At 38.9% G+C, this 20,219-nt stretch overlaps 1 protein-coding gene across 1 annotated transcript; it reads left to right on the top strand.

Annotated features, from left to right (window-relative positions):
• The first annotated feature begins 4,215 nt into the window (after positions 1-4,215).
• On the top strand, positions 4,216-15,880 carry MUC7 (mucin 7, secreted). The gene is made up of 3 exons (XM_055315255.1): positions 4,216-4,269; positions 8,562-9,270; positions 15,366-15,880. Exons 1-3 carry the CDS (start codon positions 4,216-4,218, stop codon positions 15,878-15,880), a joined length of 1,278 nt encoding a protein of 425 aa, XP_055171230.1.
• Positions 15,881-20,219: the final 4,339 nt, after the last annotated feature.

Below are 20,219 nucleotides of genomic sequence, written 5' to 3'. Positions count from 1 at the left end.
CTTGCTTCTAATAATTGTCCTAAAACATTGATAGTTATGAAGTATATGGAATTACTTTGAAAACAAAAAAGACAGACACATTTAGGATATTAGGATTGATAATACAGATAAAACAGACTGTACTGGGAAATCAAAAACTAAAGAAGATGCAAATAATGCTTTCTTTTTCTCTTGTCTGTATAGACCTAGGTCATAGAGTCCCTGCCAAGACTAGACAAAACTGAAACGTTGCTCTCTACCACTTTTCCAGGCCAATTTTCCAGTGTCAATGCCAAATTTGCTTCCTTGTTATTTCAGATTATTTCTGTAAACCTGAAAAGACCTCCTCAAAACTCTAAAAGGAAGTCAACTCTCAACTTTAGTAAAAACAGAAGATACATTTCAAACCACAAAAATAAATCCCAAGATAACATTGATATAGTAAAAGCTATCTTAATCCGCTGATTTAAATAATTGATATTCTCTGTATTCTAATTATGTCTAAGAAGGATAAGAAAACATAAAATAATCTGAAAAATCCATGGGGTTGGCATCAGGGTAGGAAAAAGATTGGTAAAAGCCTTCTACTATGAATACTACGTTAATGGACTTTGCTATTAACCAACATCCGGTACTGATTGAATCAGGTGAGAATTTTTTTTTCTTTCTGACAATGAAACATTTTGGTGTAGAGGTAGTAGTTTAGCGAGGAGCAGAAAATCAGCTATCATTCTGTACTCCAGAGGAGCAGAACTCAATGGGCAGTAAGCTGTTGGGGCTATCAGTTGAGTTTCATGTCACAACACCCAGTACTAATTTAAAATATGACATAATGCTGATTTAGTCTAGATGTTGGTAATTTCCATACATTGTTTCCAAAAACTGTATCACTGATATGGTATAATTGCTATGGTATGATTATGAGTTCCTAAAATGCCAGGCAAGTGGCTCCCACACTGCAAGAATGTTCAAAGAATAAACTATACTCATTATTTATTTAAAAATTTTAAAAGAGCTAAACAGCACTGGATTCTTATGCTTTTCCAATATTTAAAGAAAACTAAATCTTCAGGTGAGAATCAAGACTGGAAATTTCTGGAAATCTTATCAATTTCTTATCAGGTCATTACAAGTCATCAACTAAGTGAGTAAAAACTTAAGGTAGTTTGAGAATTGTTCTAATGAAGACATGGGCTCAGAAAAACTTGCTTCATATCAATAAAAATTCTACCCCACAGTTAATTTTGACCACAGCAAGCATTATGGTAAATACGTATCACTGGTTACTAGCAAAAAGGAGGGAAAGAAACTGATATTATAATCTATATCCATTAACTCAATGCCATGTCAAAAACTACTACTTCCCAATGATGCCAATCGAGCTGAAGGCTTACAATTGTAAAGCACCATGTGAGACTCTTTACATTATCTAATGTTATTCTCACAGCAATTTTGTTAGATGACACTCCTACTTTGTAGATAGGAAAATGAGGCTTAGAGAAATTAGATACCTTGCCAAATACTATATTGCTATTAAATGGAGAAGCAAAGAATCAAACCCAAACAATTTACTTCTGAACCTACCCTTATCCTGGAATCAGAAGTGAAAAAACAAACTGACTAACTAGAAGTACAGTCACAGCTTCAAAATCGTATTCCAGTTTGATGATTTTATATAGAAGTATTTAATTCTGAAATCTTTATAAAAATGGTTCTTAGGCGTCTTTCTAAAAATGTCTTATAAGACAACTGGTCTAATCATTCAAGAGATCATATCATGGGAGACAGAGGAAAATGTTTTAGAATTAAAGAAACCAGTAAAACAAGTGAATGTAATGCATGGTCCTTATCTGAGTCCTGGTTAGAACAAAACAACTAAAATTACTTTTGGCAAAATTCAGGAAATTTGCATATGGACTGAGTTTTAGGTTACATGTGTGAATTACCAATGTCATTGGATGTTACTGTTGTGTTATAAAAGGGTTTTTTTGAAGTTAACTATTTAAAGAAATATTAATGAAAAATGTAGAGATTAGTTCTCATAATTAGCTATCATGATTTCTCAAATATTACAGTAAATCGATCAATTAAGCATTTATAGCAAAAGGTTAACAACTGAGAAATCTAGGGAACAAGTGTATTGCTGTGCATTATATTACTGTCTGCACTTTCCTACATATTTGAAGTTTTCTCAAAATAAAAAGCCAAAATACTAATAACTACTCATATAAAAGAAGTCAATGTTTATCTTTCAGGTGTGAAACAATTGTTCTTTACCAGTATTTAGCATCATGTTATTTTTTTAATCCTCTGACCTTAGCTAAATCATCTTTCTTGACAGAGGAAAAATGTTGCTTCATCACATGAAACTGTCAGAGGGAGATCACACTGCTTACTTTGAGAAGCCAACAGGAAACTGTGGAAGATCTATTCCTTCTTGAAAGACCTAGGCCATGGTTGTCCAAGTCTTCTTAGGTGTCATCATTCACTATAATACTTCTCATCAATCAGGTAAACTATTCACTGAGAAGCTCTTATTGTTACCATATTTATCAGGAAGAAACTGATGTACAAAGGACTGCTGTCAACCTGGGCAAATTACAACTATCCTCTCTTTGTTTTTGAAATCAAATTCCCTGACAGAAGTGACCTTATCCTAAATCCAATAAATTTCCTATTTCCAAAAAACTCAACTGAAGAGCTATAAAACCTGAAAATTCTCTTGTCCTTTCTCCTCCTTTGCTTCCAGTTACCATCCTAAAAGGATCAGCTGAAGGCCATCAATTGCATCGAACATCCTAAGAAGAAAGAATCACACCTGGCCAGGTATATGGATATTTTAGATATGTTGGGGACTAATAATATATCTAATGTAAACTAAGCAGCTTTCAAGTTACATACATATATTGAGTAATAGCAGTAGTTGTTATAATAGTTACTCTCCTCTCTTCTTGTGAACTGCTAAACTGTGTAATAACAGATTCAACTCATATGTTAATAGAAGAAAATATCATCAATGGGGAATATTTTTTAATCTCAAAAATAAAGAGAAGACACTCCGACAAGATATTAGGAATCTAATAATATAATAATGACAATTCCTTTCTCTAATTGGGCCAGATGGTTTTCTTCTGGGTATACTAGTACTATAATAATTACCACCACTAAGCCTTTATCATGGATCAGACATTGAGCCCAGGATAATCTGCAATATATATCATTCCAGTTCATCTTCAGTACAACCTTAAAATGAAAGTTTGCAATTCACTCAATGTCACACAGTAAGTGGCAGAGCTGTGATTTAGACCAATTATTACTGACTCTAACACCCATGTGATAAACAGCAGGGTTCTCTTGTGAGATGTAGTTGATCTGACAGCACACCACACTGACGTGTGCACACGAATTTACCTGCCCTAACAGTATTGTCTACATAATGATTTTCTCTCTCAAACTGACATGCACATATTGTATACATGATCAAAATAAGAAAAATAGAAGGCCATATCCTTCCCTTATGCTCTCTTGCTACAACCTAAAGCCAAAAGTAAAATTATTTTGGAAATATATTTTTAATTGATTAAATCTGTACTCTGTACTGACGATGATATTATAATGAATAAAACATAATTCCATCCTTTAGAGATTTAGAAAAGGGGCATCAAATAGAAAAACCTTCAGTAGAATGAAGTTTGGGAAAGAGTCCATTTGATAAGGTTCTTGATCCTAAGTAACAGCCTTATACAGAGAGACAAGGAACACTTTCTTTGCTTAAAAGAACATCATAGAACACTTACAAAATCATAAACATTTACTGCTCAATAAATATCAGATTATTCGATGCTTCATCAAAAAGGGAAATTTCTAGAACTAAAATAGAAATAAGAAGGAAACTATTTTGTTCTCTTATTAAACTTCCTAAGATCCTGCCCTTCCTAGGCAATCTTTAGTATCAGTGGAAAATGCCCCTACTACAAACTAGTTAAAAGAAGAAGAAGAAGAAGAATTCCAGACTCTCCTCCGTTGCTTTCTCGCTTAAAGAGTGCGTTTTAGCTTGAAGTAATTTTGCCTCACCACTACGGAGTGGAAATATATACATAATTTTTAGAAACCATTGCTGTCTTTGAAACCGTACCTTCTAACAAAACTAAGTCATTTATCAAAACGCATTCCATCTCTCACAACATCCTAATAGTGAGCAACCTTTCTGCTTTCCTCAAGAGTCAACAGAAAAAGATGAAGACTCTGACACTGCTGGCATGCATTTGTGCACTGACTGCTTGCTTCTCAGTAAGTATTCATCCAAATAACTGTTATTCTTATACATCAGTAACATTTAGTGCATATATACCTAATTGAGACTTCAAAAGTACATGTACATGTAATTCCTGTTTCCGAGAAGCTTAGCATCTTTTGTTTTCTGTAAAACATAAGAAAAAGCTAATTAAAGGAAAAGGAAATGATTCATTTCAATTATGTTAATCAATATTTCCATACCACTAACTTTATCATGGGTGTGATAAGATGGAGATACAGAAAAATCGATCATATAGGGCCTCATTGGTGTAGAACATGGATTCTATTTTCAGATTATTAGGAGGTCTCAGGATGACTAGAGTGTCCACAGAGGAAGGACCTGACTCTGGGTCCTGGGAAGAAAATAGATTTCAGGGGACAAAAACTAAGGTAGAGAAACCAGGCAAGAAGCTAAGGCAGTGCCCAGATAGAAGATGGTAGTATCTAGTATCTTTTACTAAATGTCAGCAATTAAAACAAAATACGAGGGTGAATTTAAGACATACTTTGATTAAGTCTACCATACATTATGCTGCTTAGGTGTGTAGTCAAAGAAAGAAATGAACAAAAGAGTTTTGTTTTAGATGTGTTAAATTTGAAATGGCTATTAGACTTCTTCAAGGGGATGTCAAGAGGCAACTATACACTGTCTGGAGTTCAAAAAGAAGTTTAAGAGTGAAGTTTAAATTTTAAAGATATTTGAAGCCATGGGACCTTATAAGATAACTTAAGAAAACATGTAAGAAGTTTGGATATGGATAGAAAAATGAAGGAAGCATAAAAAGGGACAGGAAAGAACAGTTTTTAAAAGCAAGAGAAGATTACAAAATGGTACTCTACCTTTTAGACATTTACCATCCAGGACGCTTGGATGGCTCAGTTGGTTAAGTGTCTGCCTTTGGCTCAGGTTGTGGGTCCTAGGATCAAGCCCTTCATGGGCTCCCTGCTTTGCTTCTTGCTCTCCCTCTGTCCCTCTCCCTCTGTCCCTCTGCTCCTCTTCCATTTGTGTACTCTATCTAAATAAATAAATAAATAAGGTCTTTTAGAAAAAGATATCTAGGGTCTACTGGGAAAGGAAAATTAAAATTAGTAGTGATTCAAGGGGATACATGATGTAATAAAGAACCATATTTACCTCTAAGGCTATATACCTATACATATTTGTTCACTTTTATTTTGACAAATTTGAAGAAAGGGTCAAGAAGTGAAATATAGATTTACTAAATGCCGCTGAATAGCCTCAGAATACTATGGCTATAAAAACAGATACAGAAGGCAGAAGAACTGCTAAGGTAGACAGAATTACTCTTGGATACTCTCCTATTCCTCACTTACCACATAATATCCATTCCCCCACTATCACCAAAAAAATATATTTTGGGCTTTACCCTGGACCCTAGTGTTGATTTCCATGATTACAGCACAAAGTACACACAAATGGCATTCAGAAAATGTGGGTTTATGCTCATTATCTGAACATCCAGATGAATCTTTGAGCTGTAATCTATCTATAGGGCTCCAATTTCCCTATGTGGAAATAGCAATAACAGTAGATGCCTCATAAAGCTGCTAAAGAATAAGTAAGAACCACGTGTTTAAAAATTGTAAAGGAGGGCGGCCCAGGTGGCTCAGTGGTTTAGCACGGCCTTCAGCCCAGGGTGTGATCCTGGAGACCCAAGGATCGAGTCCCACGTCAAGCTCCCTGCGTGGAGCCTGCTTCTACCTCTCATGAATGAATGAATGAATGAATGAATGAATGAATAAATAAATAAATAAATAAATAAATAATCTTTTAAAAAAATTGTAAAGGAGAGTACAGATGTAATAATTATGATGTAAAATTGTTATAATCTCCATTTACAAATGTAGACATATTCTCCTAAAATTTACTTTATCTCTTTGGGATTCAGTTTCTTCATCTGTATAATGAGGATAATAATAGGACTTACTTTCAGGTGTTGCTAAGGAATTAAAGGAATTAAGAAAATTTACATTTGTAAACCACTTAAAATAGAGCCTGACACAAAGTAAGTGCACAAAAAGCTATGATTTTTTCTACAAAAATAAATGACAGATGTGAACAGGCAAATGAGGATATCTTAAATATGCTCTTCCTGGCTTAACTATATTTAGTATAAGTACTTCCATCCTTCAATCTAAGCTCAAACCCTTGAGGGATTTTCAACTCCTCCCCCTCTCAAGCTTCCCTAATCCCAATTCTAATAAAAAAGTTATGTCAGGGCCATCCACAACTGCCAATCATAATGATAACTGGTCAATATATCTTAAGCAAACTAGTCAAACTGGTCATGTTCTGTGCTAAGCTAACATTAAAGTTAATATGACTTTAATTTGTCTTCATCAAAACATCACAGATATTATTTTGGTCATCTAAAAATTAAAGTAGCTGAAACATTTTCATATCCTAATTAACACAAATGTTAAGATTTTATTTAGTGATGAATTTGGCTTTTTTATTGTCAATTCCACACATTTGTTCATTTAGTAAATATCTAGTGGGTGCCTAGTATGTGCCAGGCATATTTCTAGGTATTGAGCAGAGATTAACAAAACAAAATCCCCACTCTCATGAAGCTAATCATTCTGATTAATCATGAATAAACAGCATTAACTATTTCAAAGCATAGAAGTCATACGATCAGCCTCTGGATCTGCAATTTAATTTAATTTTAATGACTCCATAAATGGGTACACTGAGATCCAGTGAAATTAAGTGATTCGCCCAAAGTCACTCAGTATTAATGGCAGATGCAGGACAGACCCAAACCTCTCCTGATGATCTGCTGTAGTGTGTTTCAAACATTCTCTAAGATCTGGGAGTTCTTCACACCATCCTTAAACACCACACAAAAAAAGTGGAGACTGAGCTGGTGGAATTCAAGGCCCCCAATCTTGCTTCAATCAAAGCAATTTTGTGATTATCTGGATCACATATTGAATCTTGAGGAAAAATTTGCTTGAACATGTGACCTCCTTATTTTATATTAGAAAACTACTGCCCTATAATAGAGTACATCCCCCGAGAGGTTCCATGATCAGAGGAGCATCCTAGTTTCAGAGCTGCAGACTCTCATTTATATAAGAGAGCTATGCAAAAATACTAGTTATGTGGATCAAAAGCCAATATTTTACTTTATGAACATTCTCAGTTATGAACTGAAATGTCTTGGATAATTTAATTTTTAAAACAATTAATGCTTTCCGAAGTTATTTTTAAGGCTGGGTATATCAGTCTCTGAGGAAGTTATTTTAGCTGAACAACTCTGCTAATCTCTCAAAAGTTGTCACCTTTGCCTGTGCCAAACTCTGTCTCTTAAGAAAGCTTTATAGTGTAGGACGAGAAAAAGTGGTGAAGCATAGGTTGGAAAGCCATTTTATACTGGGAAAAAAGATCAGGTACTGGGTGTGGAGTTGAACTAAATCAGTGTTCTTTTCAGATATGAACATGTTTGAGAAATCATGAGAGCTACAGGTCTTCTACAGACAAAAGACAGAAACATGCAAAATTTTCCTACAATATCATAGGATTCATTGACCTCTTAGTTTCTGCAATTATAATTTTTATAATGATATAATTAAAATGTAATGGCTGGGTGCCTGGCTGGCTTAGTTGGTAGAGCATGCAACTCTTGATCTTGGGGTTGTGAGTTCGAGCCCTATGTTGGATGTGGAACTTACTTTAAATAAATTAGTTAAATATTTTTTAAAAAGATAATAGCCAAAGTTCTTTTTCCAACTGAAAAAAAACTAAAAACTAAGTTTTCTTTGATGTGAAGGTCATAAAGGAAGTGGTGTATTTGTTAAATTGGCTGTTTGGGATTTTGTTGTTTTGTTTTTTGATGATGGCAGATACGAAAGGTGTGATTCAGAAAAGACTTAGTCCCAGGCGAATGCCTTTGAAGTTTCACGACCAAAGTGGAGCAAACAGGGTGCCCTTTTGTTCAGTCCTCAGGCAGTAACCTGATCATTCTCTACTATAGAAGAAACTATAAGCACAAAGGACAATCTAGCTAATTCTCTAGACTTGAATCCACAGGAGTATATCCGTTGTAGCTAGCGGTGAAATAAACACTTGACAAAGTGAAACTCTCTAATAGCAAGTTGTTCTTGAGATTTGGTAAAATTAGAACAATTAGTCAACCCACCGCTATCTGGTTTCCATTCCTAGAGCTCCATAAATACTGCCTATCCAACATTCAGCAATAATCCCCTACTTGATAAATCAATGGGTGTTTTCAGTTCTTGCATTTTCTTTCTTTCTACAGCTCTGTGAAGGTCGGAAAAAGCAAGGGAAAATACATCACAAAAGGAATAATGTCCAACAATATATATTAGACCGCCGATTACCAACTCATCTCAAATTTCACCCTAACTGGAATACATTAATTCAAAAGCATTTAATTTTTGGTCCACACAGATACCCAAAGTTTCCAATTCCAAACAGAAGAAAACCAAAGCCGAACCGTCCCCAGCCACCTAAGTGTCCAACTAAAGATAACACTGTTGTCAACAACAGCACCTCAGAGGCCAACACTCAAATCCCATCTCTGAGTCTAATAACTACTTCCAACAAAATTGTTACATCTCCAGGTGTGACTTCTACTAATAATGACTCCACCATATCTCAAAAAGAAGATACCGATACAGGCCCTTCTGCAGCTACCCCATCAATACAACCTTCCCCCGCCCTGCCAGACACCACAGCTGCCCCACCTACATCTTCCCTAACTACACCAGCACCACAACCTTCCTCACCTATACTGGACCACACAACTGCCCCATATACCACACCTAATCCTTCCCCAACCACTCCTGCTTCTCCAACTTCCAAAGCTACAACTGCACCCACCACCCAAACTACTACTCCAGCCACTACTCTAACTACTACTGTTGAACAAACAACCTCACCTTCCAGCCAAAATGCAAATTCTCAATTCTGGCAATATATTTATGAGTTAATAAAGTACCTTTCTGGTATTACACCAAAGAAATAGTACATCATACATTATGAAGTGTTCTGTTGTCAGACACGAGTTATGAGTTACTTTTGCCACCAATCTTAAAGTGAAATAACAATGTTCTTCAAATTTAAAGCACTATCACTAATCTTTGAATCTATTTACCTCACATGACTTATTAACAAGAAAACCACCTCTATCTCACAAAACAAGTGAATAACTTTAATAGATCACTTTGTGGAACCTATAGAGACAGCCCACTGAGGGGGGAAAGACATTAACTAAACAGACAAAATTACATGGATCAGGAAACATTTATTTTTCCCTAAATGATGGAAACCATAAGGTCACTATTCCATACCCTCAACCAAGAACCCACCTTAATTGTCTAATCCCACAAATATAAAGGGATATCATGTCTCTCAAACAAAAACATGTAAATATAGATTAACCTATATTGTAGGTTAATCACTGTATTACTGGTTAGAGACAAAAAGTCTTTAAACAATCATCCTAAAGCCTTAAATCCAATTCCATTCCACAATATGTGAACCAAGGAAGGGAAAGTTGATTTGAAGTGAAGATCTGAAGTTAGTGAAAATGAAATCTGGCAGCCAAGCACAAACCAGGTCCCTGGCACTATGTATTTGAGAGCATATGATTGTTAAGACTTATGGTTTTTAATTGTATTATATCTAAGTTAATTTGCATCCAATGTACTTGATTCTAGCCTCTGTGAATCACAAGAAAACTTTTTGTGTATGTTCATATGGTGGTAATAATATTTTACTATGAATTCAATTAATTTGATCTTACTAATTCAATTAATTCAATGTGAAATGTATTCAGCAAAATATTTTTTTCTAAAACTTTTAGCCATACATTTAAATGTGTTGTAAAGCAAACCCTACTAAACTACTGCCCTGATGTTACGTTGGCAAAACTGTCTCTGAAAATAAACCCTGACTGTAGTCAATAGGAGAATAAAAACTATCTACTTGGCATAGAGAGATAATGTTAATTTGGGATGTGGAGGTATTTTTACTTTGTTTTACTACTACTGAGAACTCTGATGATTTTATTTAGATTTTTTTGTCAAATAATAAAGACTTCTCATGGCAATCTGTTTTCACTGTGTGTATCTGCAAGCCCCTTATCACTTAGATTCTGAGAAGGGTGAAAATGAACATCTGCATTTTTGTCAACTCTACCACCAATTAGCGAATGACCAAACCATCCCCAGCCACCTAAGTGTCCAGCTAAAAATAACACTGTTTTTTAGGTAGGACACTCAATATCTCTGAACACTGGACCTTCATTAAAGGTTTTAATCCTTTAAACAAAGTGGTTAATTTACTTAGATTAACTTAATCTTTACTTATTTTTAACTTACAAATACATTTCCAATCCAAATTCTGTGTTTGCCCTATGCTTCCCAGACTGACAATAAAAGACCCCTATTCCTTTCACTTAATTCTGTTCCTTCGGTTTCATCTCAGACTAGCTTAAAAGAACTATCAGAAAGAGAAATTAAGAAAACAATTCCATTTACAATTGCATCATAAATAATAAAGCACCTGGGAATAAATTTAACAAGGAGGTGAAAGAACTGTACACTGAAAACTGTCAGACACTGATGAAAGAAACTGAAGACACAAATAAATGAAAAGATATGCCCTACTCATGAAGTGAAAAATTAATATTGTTAAGATGTCTATCCTACCCAAAGGAATCTGCATACTCAATGCAATCTTTGTCAACGTTCTAGTGGCATTTTTCATAAAAATAGAAAAAACAATCCTAAATTTGTATGAAACCAAAAAAGATTCTGAATAGCCAAGCAACCTTGAGAAAGTAAAACAAAGCTAGAGGAATGACACTTTATTTCAAACTATATTACAAAGTTACACTAATTAAAGGTAATGGTACAAACAGATACATAGATCAATGAAACAAAATAGAGAATCCAGAAATAAACATACATATGTTTGGTCAATTAACTTAGAACAAAGGAGCCAAGAATATACAAAGGGGAAAGTCTTTTCAGTAAATGGTGTTGGAAGAACTGGACATTTATATTCAAAAGAATGAAACTGAAACACTATCTTACACCATATACAAAAACCAACTCGAAATGTATTAAAGACTTTCATATAAGACCTGAAACCATAAAACTCCTAGAAGAAAACATGGGGGTAAAATCTTTGACATTGATCTTGACAATTTTTTTTGGATTTGATATCAAAAAAATAAAAAGCAAAACTAAGCAAGTGATACAACATCAAACTAAAAATATACACAGAAAATGAAACCATCAACAAAATGAAAAGGTGACCTATGGCCGAGAGAAAATATTTACAAATCATATCTGATAAGGGGTTAATATCCAAAGTATATAAAGAACTCCTGCAATTAATAAAGAAAAAAATCTGATTTAAAAATGAACATAACTGAAAAGACATTTTTCTGTAAAAGACATACAAATGTCCAATAGGTATATAAAAGTCACTCAACACAACTGATTATGAGGAAATGCAAATCAAAACCACAATGAGGGGCACTTGAGTGGTTCAGTTGGTTAACAGTGTGCCTTCGGCACAGGTCATGATCTCAGGGTCCTGAGATGAAGCCCCACATCAGGCTCCCTGCTCAGCATGGAGTCTGCTTGTTCCTCTCCCTCTGCCCCTCCCCTCCACTCATGAGTGCATACACATGCACCTTTGATTTGTGTCAATATGGAAGAAATATAATTTCCAATACCTGCATTCTTCCTAGGGAGAAACTCCAGGACAAGTAGAGTTGGTTGGGTCTCAGGTGCCAGGGTGATATGTCCCATCCAAAGCAGCTCAGAGCCCAAAAAATAATTGAACACAAACCACGGTCTTATATAGGGCATGGGGCAAGGCGGGTGGTGTTGTGAAGATGGGGAAACCAAGGTCATTCAAAATCACAAGAGCAGAAGCACAGGGTCCAGACCTGGTAAAAAAAACTGGAATGGAATAGATTCAGAGAAAAGGAAAGAATGGGTTGAAATGCTTTGAAAATTAGACTGAATCTTGTTTTTTTATAACCTTCTAGCACGAATACATGAGCTGGTCATCCTGGCTTAACAGTACAGATGTGCTGTGTAAAAAAATGAAGAATTAAGATACATACACGTGACCTATTTATTCCTAATCTATATAAATAGAACACACTCCCTAGATGTTTTCAGTTTTACCAATAAAATAGAACCTAGAAACTTATGCAGTCTGTTGTTGTCTTTCAACAAAATGAAGATGAAATAAGGAAGTACATATTTACTATCTAAAAATGTTTTATGAGTTTAATACAGTACAGTTTGCAGTCTTTAGTACTGAATATATCATGTCTCCAAAATCTAGGTTCTAAACAGGCTATAGTTCCCAAATTTTTGTAAGACTTCCACAAACTTAACCTATCTTCATATTCAACAATTTCATTCCTTCTCCTCAACCTGTGTCCTCCCTGAGAGAATTCCAGCCAATTTTACAAGAGGCAACCAAAGAAATATTCTCCTGTGACTTCAACCAACAGGTTAAAAATTATATAAACTTTTTAAAGAAATGACCAACAGCAAAGAACAGTGCCACCCTGGGTGGCTCAGTTGGTTCAACATCTGCCTTGGCTCAGGTCATGATCCCAGGGTCCAAGGATCGAGCCCTGTGTTGGGCTCCCTGCTCAGCAGGAAGTCTGCTTCAACCTCTCCCTCTGCCCCCACCCTGCTCAGGCACGTTCTCTCTCTCTCTCTCTCTCTCTCTCTCTCTCTCTCTCTCAGTGTATAAATAAAATCTTTAAAAAAATCTTTAAAAAGACAAACGATCTCGAAGTAAAAGGGAAATGATACAGAAAAAAAGCCCTAAAACACATTTAGTATAATTAGAGAATATTAAAAAACAAGAGAAAACTAAAAGCTTTCAAAAGAAAGAAAAAATCAGATTGACATAAGATTCCTCATTATCAATACTGGGTGTAAGATGACAATGGAGTGGTTTCCAAAGTACCGATGGAACAGAACCCAGAATTTTCTATTTAACTGAACTGCCATCAGCATATGAGGCCAATAATCTCAGGAATTCAAAGACTCAAAGGCTTTGTTACACAGAGTTCTGCCATGCAAAAAACTGCCAAAAACACCGTAAAACATCTAGGAGAGAGATGGAGCAGAACCGGTGGCGATTTTAGGAAGATATTTAGTATATAACAAAATAATTGTATTACTGTTTTTCAAGGTATTTAAAAAAGAGAACTATTTTGATACTAGGAGTAGAGGAAGTTCTTTTTAAACAAAAACAAAAATGAAGTATGATATCTATGTATCTATGTACAATTTTAATAAACGTCCATCAGTGAAACATGAAAAAAAAAACAAAAAAAAAACCTTTCCTCAAAGGAAAAAAGTAGCCCCAGATGTTGGATCCCGGGTCTCCAGGATCACGCCCTGGGCTGAAGGTTGCACTAAACCGCTGAGCCACCCAGGCTGCCCACCCCTTTTTTTTTTTTTTTTTTGACAATTGTGAGTCAAATGCAAGCTCTTTCAAGTAATATCAAAGATTAATTGATTCAATATTTGTTTTTTTAAGATTTTTTTTAAGATTTTATCTATTTATTCATGAGAGACACAGAGAGAGAGAGAGAGGCAGAGACACAGGCAGAGGGAGAAGCAGTTGGGAAAAAAAGTACGTCTGCAAAATTGTCAGTATATAGATTAGTCCAATTTTAGACAAACTTTTCCAGACATTAAGATAGAGAGAGGGAAAGCTCCCCAACTCAACTCTGATACCAGAGAAAGGAAAAATACAGGCTTATTTCACTCATAAAGAGATGGGGAGGGGGGAGCAATAGGATATTAATTCCTAAGAAACAACCAGATTGAGTTTCTCTTCAAAAAGAACATGGTTAAACGTGAAAGAAAAAAAAAAATCGGGGATCCCTGGGTGGCGCAGCGGTTTGGCTCCTGCCTTTGGCCCAGGGCGCGATCCTGGAGACCCGGGATCGAATCCCACGTCGGGCTCCCGGTGCATGGAGCCTGCTTCTCCCTCTGCCTGTGTCTCTGCCTCTCTCTCTCTCTCTCTCTCTCTCTCTCTGTGACTATCATAAATAAATAAAAAAAAATCGTAAATGTAATTCAATGCATCAGAGATGTTAGAGACCAACTGAACATTTCCATAGACGTAGGGGGAAAAAAAAACATTTAATTAGTTCAACACGGCTTATTTTTTTTAATTTAATATTAAATTAGAGATATAAAGGAACTTCCTTAAGCTGAATAATATGTTTTTTTATCTAGAAAAAAAAAAAACATCATTCTAAGTGAAAAACATTACACAATTTTTAAGTAATTGTTTTTTTTAAGCCCAAGGAGGGGCTTGAACTCGCCCCTCTTAAGATAAAGACCTGAGCTGAGATCGAAAGTCAGACACTTGACCCACGGAGCCACCCAGGCACCCCTACATATACTTACTTTAAAGTTCGGTGTCCTGGGGACCCCTGGGTGGCTCCGTGGGTAAGTAAGTGCCTTTGGCTGACGTCACGTTCCCAGGGCCTTGGGACCAGGCCCTCAGCGGGCTCCTTGCTGAGGGGGAGCCTGCTTCTCCCTCTTCCTCCGCCCCCCCCCCCCGCAACTTGCGCTCTCTCACTCTCTCTCAAATAAATAAATAAAATATTTAAAAAATTTTTTTTTCTATATTATTATGCAAGAGTGCTATTGCATTGAAGGGCTGGCCAGTGCTGCAAAACAGAAAAGGAAATTAGACCTAAGTACTGAAGGACAGAACTAAAACGTATTTACACATCGCATAATCATTTATACAGAAAAGCTAAAATAGGGACGCCCGGGTGGCCCAGGGGTTTAGCGCCGCCTTCAGCTCAGGGCGTGACCCTGGGGACCCGGCATCGAGTCCCACACCCGCTGCCTGCGTGTGTCTCTGCCTCTCTCTCTCTAAGCTACCTCATGAATAAATAAAATCTTCAAAAAAAAAAAAAAAAGAACACTAAAATATGGGCAAATTGTTTAAAATGGGAAAACTGCAAGTCCCTAGAGTGAGACTCACCTGGATTTCTAGATATTTTGTTTCCGTTGCCCAAAAAAAGCGGACGCCTCTGTGGCCTCCGGGCAGCAAGCCCCTACCGGAGCCTGCGCAGCTGGGCCCTGTCCTCACAAACCAGCCCCGCCGGAGCGCAGCACCGCCAGCCCGCATGCGCAGAGGGAGGCCGTACCGCGTCTTGCGCGTCACGTGACAGGCGCGGCTAGCGTGGCGCATGCGTCCTTGTTACTAGCGGGCAAACGCAGGAGGTGGCGGCTCTCCTGGCCAATGTCCTGTTACGTCTTTACCGCCGGCTGCCAGCCCCACACCCACAGCCTGGTGGTAAATCTGCAGCAGCTACCGAGAAGGAATCACAATTTAAAACAAAATGCAGGTTACAGCAATGTCAGAAAATACGCACCCAGAAATAAGTCTGAGTATCCTGAGACCGCCATGCTGGAGAGGTCTTGGGTAGGCTCGGCCTTCAGGCCTCTCTGCGGAGACCTCGGGCACGCGAGAGAAGCCTTCGCCGACCAGATGACCGCGACGTCACCTCAGCGGACCTCAGCGGACGCCAACTAGGTACCATATATTTCCCTCCTCTTCCCTTGCTGCATGGTCCTAGCGGGCTGTGAGCTCCATCACCCGAAGGAGGTACGGAGCTAGACAGCACAAGTGGTCCCTAAGCCCTAACGGCTCTTACTTCCAAAGGCCTAAGTCACTGCAAGTGGAGTTTGAAACACAAAAGCTTGCCCCACACCAGAAAACATTCCCCTGAGTCCGGAAGAAAAAGGAAAACGTGGAGTCCCCAAGCAGTGGAGAACCAGGGCCTGCTCCGTGCATATCTGTGCATTGCACGAGAAGACAACTCACCCGTAATATTCGCAGGATGATTAAATCCCAACATATTTGCAGCCATTAAAGTATATTTTCGTGCATCATAGTGTACCCAAACGTTTTAGCAAACTAGACGATCTTAATCTGAAACAATTTTCCTTGATAAGGTAATAATCAAAGGAACAGTCTTAAAATTATGTAATTGCACCCTCTCAGGCACATATTAATTATGAAACAGTCATAGAGTAAGGTACAGCCGACCCTTGGACAAGGGTTAAGGCACCAACCACTCATATTTGAAAATCTACCTATGACTTTTGACCCCCCCAAAACTTGATTACCGTGAGCCTGCTGGTCACCGGAAGCCTTTCAGATAACATAAGCTGTCAATTAACATACAGTTGTGTGCCATATGTGTTGTAGATGGTATTCTTACAATCAGGTAAGCTAGAAAGAAGAAAATGTTATTTTAAAGACCACGAGGGATCCCTGGGTGGTGCAGCGGTTTGGCGACTGCCTTTGGCCCAGGGCGCGATCCTGGAGACCCGGGATCGAGTCCCACGTCGGGCTCCCGGTGCATGGAGCCTGCTTCTCCCTCTGCCTGTGTCTCTGCCTCTCTCTCTCTCTCACTGTGTGCCTATCATAAATAAATAAAAAAAATTTTTTTAATTAAAAAAATAAAGAGGGGGAGGGGCAAGATGGCGGAAGAGCAGGGTCCCCAAATCACCTGTCCCCACCAAATTACCTAGATAACCTTCAAACCATCCTGAAAATTTACGAATTCGGCCTGAGATGTAAAGAGAGACCAGCTGGAATGCTACAGTGAGAAGAGTTCACGCTTCTATCAAGGTAGGAAGACGGGGAAAAAGAAATAAAGAAACAAAAGGCCTCCGAGGGGGAGGGGCCCCGCGAGGAGCCGGGCTGAGGCCGGGGCGAGTGTCCCCAGGACAGGAGAGCCCCGTCCCGGAGAAGCAGGAGCTGCACCAACCTTCCCGGGCGGGCGGAAAGGGGCTCGCAGGGAGTTGGAGCAGGACCCAGGAGAGCGGGGATGCCCTCGGGCTCCCGGGGACACTAACAGACACCTGCGAGCGCAGGGGAGTGCGCCGAGCTCCCTAAGGGCTGCAGCGCGCACGGCGGGACCGACCGGAGCAGCTCGGAGGGGCTCGGGAGCGGCTCCAGGGAGGGAGCTACAGGGCGGGAGCGCAAATCCCACAGCGCAGGCCTCGGAGCACAGGGCGCCGGGACACAGCCCAGGATCCGGCCTCCCCCTGGGACAGGCAGAGGCCAGGAGGGCCCAGGACAGCAAGGACGCTCCTGCCCCGAGCTGAGCAGATCAGCGGCCCCGCCCCGGAGCCTCCAGGCCCTGCGGGACGGAGAGCCCCGTAGTTCCTGCGGAGGCTGAATCCAGGCTTCCAGAGTTGCCATAGCAACTGCGGCTGATCCTCCTGGGACCCCACGGGGTAAACAACCCCCGCTGAGCCCTGCAGCAGGCAGGGGCAGAGCAGCTCCCCCAAGTGCTAACACCTGAAAATCAGCACAGCAGGCCCCTCCCCCAGAAGACCAGCTAGACGGACCAGTGATACTCCCCCGTGTTCCAATACAACTTGTTTTTGGCCACTCTGCACTGAGCAAAATGACTAGAAGGAAAACCTCACCTCAAAAGAAAGAATCAGAAACAGCCCTCTCTCCCACAGAGTTACAAAATCTAGATTACACTTCAATGTCAGAAAGCCAATTCAGAAGCACTATTCTACAGCTACTGGTGGCTCTAGAAAAAAGCATTAAGGACTCACGAGACTTCATGACTGCAGAATTTAGATCCAATCAGGCAGAAATTAAAAATCAATTGAATGAGATGCAATCCAAACTAGAAGTCCTAACGACGAGGGTTAACGAGGTGGAAGAACGAGTGAGTGACATAGAAGACAAGTTAATGGCAAAGAGGGAAACTGAGGAAAAAAGAGACAATCAATTAAGGGACCATGAAGACAGATTAAGGGAAATAAATGACAATCTAAGGAAGAAAAACCTACGCTTAATTGGGGTTCCCGAGGGCGCCGAAAGGGACAGAGGGCTAGAATATGTATTTGAACAAATCCTAGCTGAAAACTTTCCCAATCTGGGAAGGGAAACAGGCATTCAGATCCAGGAAATAGAGAGATCCCCCCTAAAATCAATAAAAACCGTTCAACACCTCGACATTTAATAGTGAAGCTTGCAAATTCCAAAGATAAAGAGAAGATCCTTAAAGCAGCAAGAGACAAGAAGTCCCTGACTTTCATGGGGAGGAATATTAGGGTAACAGCAGACCTCTCCACAGAGACCTGGCAGGCCAGAAAGGGCTGGCAGGATATATTCAGGGTCCTAAATGAGAAGAACATGCAACCAAGAATACTTTATCCAGCAAGGCTCTCATTCAAAATGGAAGGAGAGATAAAGAGCTTCCAAGACAGGCAGGAACTGAAAGAATATGTGACCTCCAAACCAGCTCTGCAAGAAATTTTAAGGGGGACTCTTAAAACTCCCCTTTAAGAAGAAGTTCAGTGGAGCAATCCACAAAAACAAGGACTAAATAGATACCATGATGACACTAGACTCATATCTGTCAATAGTAACTCTGAACGTGAATGGGCTTAATGACCCCATCAAAAGGCGCAGGGTTTCAGACTGGATAAAAAAGCAGGACCCATCTATTTGCTGTCTACAAGAGACTCATTTTAGACAGAAGGACACCTACAACCTGAAAATAAAAGGTTGGAGAACCATTTACCATTCAAATGGTTCTCAAAATATACCCTAAAAACTATAGAACACTTCTGAAAGAAATTGAGGAAGACACAAAGAGATGGAAAAATATTCCATGCTCATGGATTGGCAGAATTAATATTGTGAAAATGTCAATGTTACCCAGGGCAATTTACACGTATAATGCAATCCCTATCAAAATACCATGGACTCTCTTCAGAGACTTAGAACAAATTATTTTAAGATTTGTGTGGAATCAGAAAAGACCCCAAACAGCCAGGGGAATTTTAAAAAAGAAAACCATATCTGGGGGCATCACAATGCCAGATTTCAGGTTGTACTACAAAGCTGTGGTCATCAAGACAGTGTGGTACTGGCACAAAAACAGACATATAGATCAATGGAACAGAACAGAGAACCCAGAAGTGGACCCTGAACTTTATGGTCAACTAATATACGATAAAGGAGGAAAGACGATCCACTGGAAGAAAGACAGTCTCTTCAATAAATGGTGCTGGGAAAATTGGACATCCACATGCAGAAGAATGAAACTGGACCACTCTCTTGCACCATACACAAAGATAAACTCAAAATAGATGAAAGATCTAAATGTGAGACAAGATTCCATCAAAATCCCAGAGGAGAACTCAGGCAACACCCTTTTTGAACTTGGCCACAGTAACCGGAGAAGGACAAACAGTGTATGTTCTCATTCATTTGGGGAATATGAATAATAGTGAAAGGGAATATAAGGGAAGGGAGAAGAAATGTGTGAGAAATCTCAGAAAGGGAGACAGAACATAAAGACTTCTAACTCTGGGAAATGAACTAGGGGTGGGGAGGGGAGGGGGGTGGGGGTGAATGGGTGACGGGCACTGAGGGGGACACTTGACGGGATGAGCACTGGGTGTTATTCTGTATGTTGGTAAATTGAACACCAATAAAATTAATTTATAAAAAAAATAAAAATAAAAAAATAAAGACCACGAAAAACAGAAAATACGTGTTCCATACTGTACTGTACTTTTATTTTTTTTAATTTTTATTTTTATTTATGATAGTCACAGAGAGAGAGAGAGAGGCAGAGACTCAGGCAGAGGGAGAAGCAGGCTCCTTGCACCAGGAGCCCAACGTGGGACTCGATCCCGGGTCTCCAGGATCGCGCCCTGGGCCAAAGGCAGGCGCCAAACCCCTGCGCCACCCAGGGATCCCACTGTACTGTACTTTTAAAAAGAAAAATCCACTGATAGTGGATCCATATAGTTTAAACTCATGTTGTTCAAGGCAAACCACATAGATATGTGGGGCCCATAAAGAAGGATTGTGTAATCTGTGTTTT

Source organism: Nyctereutes procyonoides, unplaced genomic scaffold, assembly GCF_905146905.1.
Source record: "Nyctereutes procyonoides isolate TBG_1078 unplaced genomic scaffold, NYPRO_anot_genome, whole genome shotgun sequence".
Taxonomy (NCBI): Eukaryota; Metazoa; Chordata; class Mammalia; order Carnivora; family Canidae; genus Nyctereutes; species Nyctereutes procyonoides.
Note: the sequence above shows the minus strand (reverse complement) of the source record. Positions and strands in the feature narration are given on the sequence as shown.

Bases quoted from the DNA above. Each gene is read 5' to 3' on its own strand.
- MUC7 (XM_055315255.1), top strand. From the start codon at position 4,216: ATGAAGACTCTGACACTGCTGGCATGCATTTGTGCACTGACTGCTTGC. The intron at 4,270-8,561 runs GTAAGTATTCAT...TTCTTTCTACAG, and splicing joins CACTGACTGCTTGCTTCTCA to CTCTGTGAAGGTCGGAAAAA. The intron at 9,271-15,365 runs GTATTACACCAA...GCCCAAAAAAAG, and splicing joins GTTAATAAAGTACCTTTCTG to CGGACGCCTCTGTGGCCTCC.